A 12,057-nucleotide genomic window follows, 5' to 3' on the forward strand; every position below is an offset into this window, starting at 1 on the left:
AGGGGACCCAGCTCAGTTCCAGCAACTGCCAAGGGGGAGCTGCGGAAATGATCAGGTGAGCTCAGCCCAGAGAAGGGACAGAGGGGACAGAGGGCTGGGAGGACTTGGGTCAAATGTGGATGGGCTGAGAAAAGGATTGTGAGCGAGGAAAACTGTTCAAGCAAAGAATGGAATGCACCCAGAGAAGAAAATATTGTACAATTTACGCCATTACAAAGAATCTTAATCTACTGCTTTCTTTCGTTAATGAAGACGTGTGAAAGCTTTTAAAGTCCTTTTGTATGAATGCAATAATAAAAACATAGGAATAACATTATTCTTTCTCCTGTGCCTAACCTCCCCGTGAACATCTGCAGGCAAACATAGAACTTACAGTTAGATTTACCCATCAGTGATTTCATGTTTACCAGCCCAGCCAAGATCGTGTGCCCTCATCGTGTGTGTATTTACACGTTCCTATGTGTGTATTCGCACACTTGTGGAAAAGTCTGCATCAAGAGCAGTAAATCTTCTTTCTACTCTTTACTGAGTTATGCTGATGAGTCCAGACATCCTATCAGAAGTAACTTTTGTTCCTTCACAATCGCACTTCAGATTTTCTCTGGAATCGGATTATGAAAATGAGTACTGCCTTGAAATCTGAGACCTACTGAAGGTAAACCTTAAGGAAATCGAGAAATCATATGATAACTAAACCAAAGGTTCGTATGGTCTGTTTAAACTTTAAAAATTTTTTTTGGTATAATTTACATGGACGTAACATGAAGACTCTCCATGTGTCGCCTGCTGCCCACCGCGAAGTCATTTGTTCTCTTACCCTGAGAACATAAGGACATGAGCACCAGAGGAAGCCTGGATGAACCGTAGTTTGACTACAAGCTCCGTCCTGGGACACATTGGGAGGATAAAGGCGCTGCTCCCTTGGAAGCCAGACTCTGACACTCACAGACAGCTTAGTGACTCGGGGCAGGTTACTTAATGCTGTGTGTCCCACTTTCCTCTTCCATAGAGGTGCCATATTGGTGGGATTAAATGAAACATTTTAAATAGTTAAAATAGTTTCACACAATAAGCGTCAGCTGCTATTACTCAACACCAAGTCAGTGGTTAGTAAGAATACCTATTATAAAAGCTTCGAACAGAGCGGGAGAAAAGATGAGAAAGATGTGCACTCAGCCAGGTTGAAGAACCTCTCAGCAGCAAGCCTGGGCTTCCATGCTGCATCCCAGCCTCCCCGCCTCCCCAGCCCTCAGGGTGACAGCTGTTAGCTATTACACAAGATGCCCTTCAAATATTTATCTGAGTGACCCTTGAGAAAGCCACGACTTCTGACCTCCCAAAATAAATTACTCCCCTCTACCCATGCATTTTATCCAAGAAGCTTTGAAATACAATCAACACAAGGCAGATTCTGATTTCTTTCTCATGTGTAAATAAGTACAAATAAGTATGAAACAGAGGCCTGAGAGGAACGTGCAAAATTAAAGCCATCTTCCCCAGAAGGATCCAGTAGTGGCCCCAAATGAGAGATGAACGGACCCAAGGAGTTGTTGGCCAAGCCCGAGGAGCAAATTCTATTTTCTTCAACAGAAGCATACACTAGCTCACTTCGCTCTGTCTCAAGCTCAGTAACCATCAGAAAATAACCAGGAGTTTGGCCTTGTTTTTGGCAATGATTTGATGCTAGGTGCCTGGAGGGAGAGCTTTGTACCTAAAACATGCTTGCTCCCACCAAATAGACTTTGGCACACAGTCTAAGGCAAGATTTATCATTTGCCATTTAAAATGAACTGAAAAGATCAATGCACAGCCCATTCACGGTACTCACAGCTGACGTATCAGTATGAATTAGATCACCTTTGCTAACATGCAAAATAGCTTTTCACCCAGAAGATTAGTGTGGGTCCACCATAAGGTGCACGTGTGCGCGCGTGTGCGCACACACACACACAAACACACAGAAAATGTGTTTATAGGCAACATATCTGGGATGGGATAGATAATTTAGGAAAATTTTCTAAAAATCAAAGAGTTGGTTTCTTTCCATGTCTGCAGTCAGGAAAAATTCCTTCGTGGCCCATACTGTGCCAGTGGCTTCAAAACGGTTTATTAAAATTTGAATTCTTTTTTTTTTTTTTAACTTGAAGAAAAACTGACCTTGAATCATTTTTGGGGAAAAAAATTAGAATATGTATAATTATCTAATTAAACTCAAAGAATACTAACAAATTACATTCTCTGAGTGCTTATTACACACCTGCTTCCATGTAAGCATGTTACAACATCACCTCATGAAGTCTTTGTAGCTGCCTCATGAGGTAGATACCATTTTTTTCAGTGAAGTATAGTCGGTTTACAATGTTGAGTTAATTTCTGGCGTACAGCATAGCGATTCACTTATATATATATATATTCTTTTTCACATTCTTTTTCATTATAGGCTATTACAAGATACTGAATATAGTTCCCTGTGCTGTACAGTAGGACCTTGTTTATCTATTTTATATATAGTAGTGTGTATCTGCAAATCCTATCCCTCCATTCCTTCCTTCCCCCTTTTAACCCTAAGTTTGTTTTCTATGTCTGTGAGTCTGTTTATGTTTTGTAAAGAGGTTTGTTTGTGTTATTTTTTTAGATTCCACTATAAGTGATATCATATGGTATTTTTCTTTGTCTTTCTGGCTTACTTTGTTTAGTATAACTATCTCCAGTTCCATCCATGTTGCTGCAAATGGCATTGTTTCATTCCTTTTTAATGGCTGAGTAATATTCCATTGTGTACACATATGTGTGTGTGTGTATATATATATATACATATATATATATATATATATATACACACACACACCATATCTTTTTTATCCATTCATCTGTCCATGGACATTTAGGTTGCTTCCATGTCTTGGCTATTGTAAATAGTGCTGCTATAAACATTGTGGTACATGTATCTTTTCGAATTAGAGTTCCCTCCAGATATATGCCCAGGAGTGGGATTGCTGGATCAGATGGTAAGTCTGTTTTTTTTCAGTTTTTTAAGAAATCTCCATACTGTTTTCCACAGTGGCTGCACCAACTACACTCCCAGTGTAGCTATTACCATCCCCATGAAGAAGCCGACACCCAGATGATTCCAATAATTTGCGCAAGGTCACCTGACCAGGAAGCAGCACAGTGGGGCCTGAAACCCAGGCCATCAGACTCAAGACGACATGCTATTAAAGCTACATTAATCTACTTCTTACAGGAAAAGAGGAACGTAAGAGCTCTGAATTTATTTCCCTCTGACAAAGCCAACGGGCCCCGGGTACTTAGATGATAACCTATAGTGTAAAAAGCATGGCCTTGGGAATCAGCTAGAGTGGAATTCAACTTCTAATCCTGCCACCAACACAGCTTTGAGCAGATCAGTTAAACTAGGTGGACCTTGGTTTCCCTGTTTGCAGAATCTGTATGATAATCACTAGCTTGCAAGATTGTAGTAAGGATCAGAGACCTTGAATAAGGAGCAAAGTTTTTGCTGATATGTAGTGTGTGTTCAATAAATGATGTGACAATAATAATAATGTCCAATTGTCACTCTGTCATCATGTCCTTTGTAATCTTTTTGATGCCCACCTAACCGCAGGTGTAGTAACCAGTGGGGATTGTGTGCTGAGATCGCTGGTGTATTAAGGTACCTGGAGGCACAGAGCTCTGGGTTTCCTCATTTCCAAAAGATAATCAGGTCTCCAATCCATTGAGCTAATTTCTTAGCCAGAAAAAGGTGATAATCCCCCCGGAGAAGGAGTATGTCTCATTTTCTAGAGGGCCACTGCCTTTTAACGTCACTCTGCTGAGCTCCTACGTAAAACTCTGCAAGAGATGGCTGAGTGTATAGTCGTACACTCATACCTGGAGGAACTCATGCACCCCAGGCCACCTTCTGCTTGGGTAAATGGAGACAAGCCTAACAAGGGACTGTCCTTTCCCGCTCTGCAACCTCAACTAGCCGTCGTTTAAAAGAAAGTCACTCTGATGGCCTGAATACAGTGATGGTGTCCATTCTGGCATGATTGAGAATCAGTGTTTCCATGATGTGGATTACTAACTGAAGACTAAATGACCTTTCTTCTGGTCTGGAAGTTAAGGGCTCTCAAATTTTTGGTCACAGACTAAGAATAGGTTTGAGAATTCAAATGGGCTGATAAAAGAATTCTTGAGATATTCCAGGCTGGGATGCAAATGGATCTTACCTGATGGGATGTCCGTGGCATTGATCGTGAGATGGGCAAAGGGTTGGGTCTCAGGCTTGTTCCTCCTGGTCAGATCCAACCATGAACCTTCCACCATCGCTGAAGATGAGAAAGCCATGTTAGCCCAGAGTGGTGACCCTGGGGGTTTTCAAATATTCAGATAGATCCACGCTTACCTTTTTCTGCTCTGATGTGTTGTGACTTAACAACATGCTGCATTTCCTGAAATACAAGGGAAGAAGAATCTTATTTATACTCTCACTGTTCCGATAGAGCAGTAAGAATTCAGGACTGTTGGGCATACAATACATCAATCCTCTTTCCTTTCCTTCTTTTTTTTTTTTTAATTGATGCAATTTTATTAACTCCAGGTACCTAATATAACTGGTCTTTCTTTCATATCTAAAGATAACAATCCAAGAAGTTATCATAATTTCAGATCATACATACTATAAGTTAATGAACTAGATTTATAAAAGATATAAAAACATTTCAGGGGTTTGGGAAGATGTGGTCATGAGACTTCATTGTAAGGAGAGATATAGGATATCTTAAGAGATTGTTTCAGACCTACAAAGGACATCTCAAAATTTACACTGTTAATAAAGTTCTTGCTTAGATAATCAGCATTTTATCTTCGTGCATCAGAAGCCTTAAGTAGAGAAGCTTTCTTCTTTCACTTGTCTCCAATCTCTCCAATATTTTCTGAGAGACCTTTAGATGTATATTTTCAATCCTTATTCAAAATTATGCCAAGATGGTAAAATTTCTTGATGTTGTAAGTAGCTATCAAGGGAAATCCACCCCTGAAGAATTATGTTGATGCGCTTAAAAAGTAGGCTGCGTGCCTGCCATCTAGCAAAACACTTTGGACAATAAGAAGAAATAAGAGACAATGTAAATGGTAAAAAAAATGGAATCACTGAACATAATAAAACATTTGTAGCAGGTACACAAATGGAGATGAAGTTAACTAGGAAAATAACAATTACCACGGAGTATATGACCCTCCTAAATCTTTAGGGAGGCTCTTTTTATGTCTGTTTCATTAGTGAATCCCTGTTACAACGTTGACGCTCAGCCCATAAGGAAGAGAAAGATGCCTAGTTCCCAGTGGTTAATTTTTTGTTTAAAAAAAGTCACAGCATATTTAAAGTACTACATGGACATCTAAGAGCTTTTAGATTACCAACAATTAACTTAAAATATTGCCACAAATAGAGGTTTAGAAGTGCAAGCCAGAAAAAGAAAGAACACAAGTACATAAAGAGCGTAGCTAATTGCACGTCTCAATCTGAGCTCTGACCGTGAAGGACCCAATAGGTAACTGCGGGCCCACGCGAACCAAAATCTTAGCTACCATTTAACAGTAAAGTCAAGTGGATGTAACTTCAGGCTCTGACGTCAGTTCAGATCCCTTCTCGGTCACTTCCATACACTGAGGGTATTTAACAGCACCTCCATCACGGGTGGTTGTGAAGATTCAATGGGGTAACGAATGTAGGCACTTCGCAGGCGGTCTGGTAAATCCATACATCTAGATACTAGAAACACTCTGGAGAGATTCTTAATTTCTTCATTATTGGGATGGCCGTCCGGGCCGGATAGCTCCGGTTCTTTGAGTGTCTGGAGAGAAGGGCTTTGGAGAGATGACAGGTAGATAGATAGAGGATATAACACAACTTCAGCTGTTAACAGCAGGAAGGGTTCTGGTCATAAAGTTTCATTGATTTCTTCTGACTGTAGGACCCCAAGAGAGATGAGAATCTATTCTATTTTTAAAGACCCTTGGAGGACATAGCAGAGCTGCCTTCAGTTACCTATTCTAACATCCTAAAGAAGTCACAGCATGACTGACTTAGAGAAGGAAACTTTATAGCCTCATTCAGGATGACCTCCTGCCCTTGCCTTGACTTAGGTCGCTGGTCTGCACAGCTCAGGGAGCATCACTGCCCGGAATTCTAGGCCAGTGGCGGCTGGCCCTTTTGGGTTGTGCAACACAGTGGCCTCTACCAGGTCCTGTTCCTCTCCCCACTCCATCCAAGATTTAGTTCTCTCCCCTGCTGACTGCCAATCTCCCAAGTCTCATGTGATGATCTTTGGATTCCCAATGGTACCCTGATCTCTGGGACTCCCTGGTTTGGTCTTCCCTGCATTCACAATGGAGATTTATATATGCACAAAGTACCTTATACACTGTGTGCATTTTTATACATTTATATATACACAGTTTATCTTTATAAATTGTATATATCTTTTACCTTTAAGAATATATAATAGATTACATACAGTGTACATATAATATATCTTTATTCATTGTATATACCTTTATACATTTCTGATGCAATATGTCTTTGTATATTATGTATCTCTTTACCTGTTTATCTATATATCTTCATCTGATTACTATCTCTTGAAAGATTGGAACAGGAATAGGAACCTGGGAGACAGACTAATTCAGAGAATGAAAGCTACCCTTCACTTCCCCTCTAGCCCCGACCTGCCTCACCATCAGAGGGAAGAGGCGGGAGGGAAGAAGGAAGAAAATATGACCAATGCCTACAAGTGCCTACTGGGTGAGAAAAGCTGCTTATTATTGAGCAAAACAAGGAAAGGACCTTGGTGCTAGCTCGGTGGTTCTCACATGTGAACACGCAGCATCATCTCCCGGAGGGCTTGCTGAATGAAACACAGGGTTTCTGACCCACTAGGTTGGGGGGGCGGGGCCTGAGAATGTGCATTTCTAACGGGCGAGCTGGTGCTGCTGACCTGGGGCCTCAGTCTGAGAAGAGCAATTCTTCTGACATCCCCAGAGATTTCCGAGATGGGCCAATATGAGATTTTTCTTGAAGCCTGAGATCAGGCCCAAGCTGATGAAGCGGACAGAGGATGTTTGTCCTCTGCCATCTGGGAATGAACTTCTCCTGCCCATTTCATCAGCAGCTGCCAGGTCAGAGCTGCCACAGAATTTTTCATTACAAAAAAATTCAAAAACCAGCGCCATTCAGAAGCACTTCCAGTGTCCGCTTAAAATAATAATAATAATAATAAAATAAAAAGGTGTGTCATGACCCAGGATGAATTAAAACTCGAGCTGAAGACCCACAAGGTAATGCTGTTTTCATGTTATATGTTGTTGGTTCTCCAAGAAGGGCAGTTCTTCTCCGAAACTCTGCAGGGAAGTCTCTACATGAAAAGCAAGTGTGTGAAGAATGGAAAAGAAAGACGTGTTTATCGCGTCAGGCTACAAAAATTGTATTCTCAATATCTTTGCTTGTATCCCCTACCCCACCCCCAATCTTCTTAACTCGAAGATCATAATTTATGTGCATAGATATCAACCATAAACAAAACATTCTTCTATACTTTTAGGGGGTCCTGGCCCAACTCCAGCCAGTGTAATACAATTAGTCTGATGTTGACTTGGTCATTTTTTACAAGACTCTCCCCAGGTGATTCTAAGATGTAGCAGGTGTTGAGAAATGTTATTATTAATTGAGTGTCCCCATGAATGGTTGCTTGGTGACAGCTCTATTTAGTCATAGATTTATGATAGTCTCACAATTTATATTTATATAAAATTGAAAATTAAATAACCCCTTACATTCGGAGCCAACAGTTTCCCCTTGTATGACCCTATTTGATTCATATTAGAATCAGAGAGGGTACCTATTACTAACCTTACTTTTCAGACTGGGAGATGGAGGCCAAGGGAGAATAAGGTTGCCATTTATATCTCTGGGACTTGAGCCTCTGCCTTCTCACTCCTCTTCTAGGGCCAGAAGCCCACCTTCCTTTATAAGATGTAGCCATCAAATACGCTCCTGGAAGCTGAGGTTAGAGTATCAATGGCCTGTGATGAGGTTCAGAACACGCTTTGGCAAGTGGAATATTTTAAGGGAAAGGATTGATTTTGAGAAATGGCAGATGCTGGAAGGAGTAACTTCCTTCTGTAACCTCCTGAAGCAGGTCATAGACCCTCGGGTGAGAGATGCCTTCCCCATCTCGAAGAAAGGAGCCGTCTTAATCTCTTAAGATGGAAGGACGCCCAGAAGCATCCTCAGGTCGCTACCCGTCGCTCAGACCCTGTCCAGTCCTGTCCTGTCCCATTTATTCTACACCTTCCAACTCTTTATCAAACCCAATCCACTCGGCTTGGCCCTTCCTGCAGGTCTCCATTCCCTTAGGAAGCCTTCTGTGTCATGCAAAACTTACGTTAAATAAATTGGTGTGCTTTTTTCTCTTGCTAATTTGCCTTTCATCAGTCTGATTTGTAGGGCCCTGAGAGGAGAACCTAAGTGAGAAGAAGGAAAGGTCCTCTTTCCTCTCTGTCCCCATCAAGAAATCCTTAGAGGGTGGGTCCCTCCCTGAAGCAGTAAGTGGAAAGGAGACACACCTTCACTACCTGGGGACCTGGCTGCAGGTACCACCTGGGGAGTCTGACAAAAGGGAGCCTCAACATCAGGAAATACGGTCTCAGAATTCCCAGGGGCTTCAGAAAACAGGATGCTCAGAACCCACCAGGACTCATTCAAGGCTTGGCTGGTGAACCCCCCAAACTAATCCATAAACCCCCCATCTCCAAATATGACTCCATCAAGTCCATGCCGCAGAGCAGGGCCACTCTGGTCCTTTTCCTCAAGGGTCAGATACTTTGCTCTGTACATATCAAGCATAGATCTCTTTGGAATGACCCCCCGAATATTTTTAATTTTCAAGATTATAGGAAACTCTTCTGAAGAAGTACCCAGACTTCAGCCCAGCTGACAATTCCATTTATTTCCTAAGCTTTGCATTTCTGTTTGTTTTCATCCGCATTAGTCCCCCTACTTCTGTCACATTAATTAGGGTGCTTAAAAATTTGCAGAGTTCTTTATTCCCAAATCTTATCATTCAAACATGGCTTCTTGTTTCTTTGAAATCAGAAAATTTTGATCATCTAATTTGGGGAAGACACTACAAAGAACAGCCTAACTCCTTTCCTCTGAACAAATTATTCAGATGAAAGAGATCTTTTTAAAAAAATGTTGTATGTGTTTTATCTTATTTGATATCCAGCTATAAATTGAAAAAAATAGTTAACTCTCTGGATACACATGCCATGTAATCCTATGATGTCTACACTATCATTATGCCCACAGATTTGCATAAAGAAATACAGGTAGTTTAGACACACCTCCTGGCAAACAGCCTCAAGCAGAAGCCAGAAACAGTTTCCAGGGTGAGGAAACTGGGCAGATGGCTCCACCTGCAATCTTCTCCTGGCTGAAAGCCACAGAAGACAACCCCATGTCCCGCAACCCAGGGAGCTCAGCGATCCTCCTTCTCAGAAGACAGCATGTTTCGCATCCATCACATGGAAGGACAAAACCAACGACCCCCTGCTTTCCAAAAACTACTCATGACCACTAGAATCCTTACCTATAAACTACTAAGAAAAATCCCATAAATGAATGAACTTACTTATGGTCACACTGTAACGAGCAGGCTTTTCAGCGAATTTATGCATTTTTAAATAAGCACAATGGATCTCTGAATTACGATCGCTTCATTTAACCCTTCAAAACAGGACAAAGAAAAACTGAACTAGTGGGAGACCGCCAAAGCGATCGCGGCCAAGTCTCGGATGAAAGAAACCCTCTGACATACTGCCACCTAGTGGGCGCCGCCCAGCATTGACGAGCCTGGGCTGCCCGAGCCGGACTGCGAAGTTGAAACTGCCCTCCGCCCCCTCTCAGAGGTCTAACAACAATGCAGATGAGGGCATTTCACAACATTCGACAATCTTCTCATTGTGGTATTTTCCTATTTAGACTGCACTGACTTTTCATCTCTGCTGTCAGAGTACATTTGAACAGACAAGAAAACAACCGGCATGATGATTTCTTTTTTTTGTTTTTTTTTTTTGATTTCAGCTTTTTTATTTCACTCATAGGAAAATGTTGGGATTTCACAATTTCTCCTCCAGGAAAGAACGTACACAAAAGATCAATGTGATTGTGTAACTGTGGTCTCTCGGACTGCTGCTCTTTTCACTTCTCCTGAACTCAATATCCAAGAGGCACAATTCCCAGGAGGGTGATGGGGAGAACTTGAAGAGTGAAGCCCGTGTCTTCAGACGGTTGGGACAGACTCCTCTGAACATCTTTTAGAATATTTTAGGATCTTTTTGCCAAGCGTAGGGAGGAGGGAGACATCCCAGAATTGTCTCAATCTTGGTAAATCAAACCCACTTAGGAAAGATTGTACTCTATAAGAATAAATATAAACACCTCTCAGGGACTTTCAACTTCTTTTGAGCAGTTATGGGAATTTTGCTCCAGGTAATTCACACATTTACAGCAAACACTAAACCAGCCTTTGCAAACTTAGCTGGATAACTGCCCCAAACAAGACTTTGATAGCGTTCCAATTCAAGAGTGAATGTTATTAAATTGGTCTTTGTTTGACCATGGTTTTTTTTTTTTTTTTTTTTTTTGGTCTTGCAAAATCATATGTACAAATAGATTTATATTCCCACTAAGGACGTTCGCGCCTGTAAAGATTCCGTGAAAAAGGTCAAGTTGCTGGAGTCTGGGCTTATCAGACTGAAAACCCCACCTGTGCGCTGTGATGTGAACTGTGCGATCTATGTGGTACCTGTCAATCAGAGCACAGGAGAAGCGAGTTGTCTAGCCAGATGCTTCCGGAAACCACTGGCACCAGCTCTTAGCTGGGGTCTCAGGTGGCTGCCTCCCTCTGCCATACCAGCAGCAGCTGCAGGGACATCTGGCTGGTTGAACAAGGATTTAACACCCCGTTTGCCAGATATAATACAGGGTTCATACACTTGTTAACATATGTAATGCATTCATTTGAACATCTTAATGATACACTTCCTGTAATTCTTCTCCAACCTAGCTACAAGAAGAGCGTATTCATCAGCCGAGTTAGCACATGAATGCCACACATGGGTTGTTTCCGAAAATGAATAGTCAGTTTCCTATTCCTGCAGAGGAATCCTGCAGACTTCCACCTTGTAAACAGCTCAGAAATCCATCCTCTCCTTTCCAGCCGGAGTACCACTGCCTGCCTGCAAGCGTTCATCATTTCTCATTAGGATGACAACAGTAGCCTCTCGCCGCCTCTCCTGGGCTCCTGCTTTCCTCAGACTGGTCCATCACTGCTAGAGCATTGGAAAGTACTCAGGAGAGCAAGTCCCGCCTCTTCTGAAAACCCCCCAGGGGCTGCCTGCAGACTTCAGGAACAAGTCTCCATGCCTGGCCTGGGCTTATAAGCCTTGCACAACTGGGCTGGTTGCCACTCCAGGCTCTCCTGTTATTCCTCCCCTGCACTCCCTGCACCCCACCATCTCTGAGGATGCTGGACTTTCGAGCCACACAGAACTACTTAGAGGCAGTTCTCTCTGCAAGTCTCCTGCCCGCCCGTTCATGCAGACTTAGTGCACACCTGCTCCCTCGGAGAGCTGTCTTACCGTTTTATCAGTAGCTCGTCTCTCATTGTAAAGATTTTATTTCCATAGCATTCCTGGACACTGGGCACAGAAGGAACACCCGCCAGGCGTTGTGGGCAACTAAAGAGAAAAGATTAGAATAGATGTCTGCGCCTCCTCCCCTCTTCCCCTAAAGCTCACCCTGAACTTTGAATCCACAGGGTGTGGGGCTACTTTATATGCACCGGGATGGAACTGGAGGCCCCCCAGGCTTGCTGAGAAGAGTCAATGATGACAGTTCAAAAACACCTCAAAGCAAAGAACTTAAAGAGCAAGATCCATTAAGTGTCCTGTTAAACCTCAATATACGTTACGAAAGGCATGTGTTTCTCA

General features: G+C 42.3%; 1 protein-coding gene across 1 annotated transcript in view; it reads right to left on the minus strand.

The window, feature by feature from the left end:
• Positions 1-12,057, minus strand: part of TNFSF11 (TNF superfamily member 11) — a 31,360-nt gene that overhangs the window by 2,976 nt on the left and 16,327 nt on the right. The window contains exons 3-4 of the mRNA XM_072937375.1: positions 4,409-4,454; positions 4,233-4,331 (exon numbers count right to left, since the gene is read on the minus strand). Of these exons, the coding sequence (XP_072793476.1) occupies positions 4,233-4,331; positions 4,409-4,454 (145 nt within the window). The remainder of the gene's footprint in view (positions 1-4,232; positions 4,332-4,408; positions 4,455-12,057) is intronic.

The sequence above is a fragment of the Vicugna pacos genome, chromosome 14, assembly GCF_048564905.1.
Source record: "Vicugna pacos chromosome 14, VicPac4, whole genome shotgun sequence".
Lineage (NCBI taxonomy): Eukaryota > Metazoa > Chordata > Mammalia > Artiodactyla > Camelidae > Vicugna > Vicugna pacos.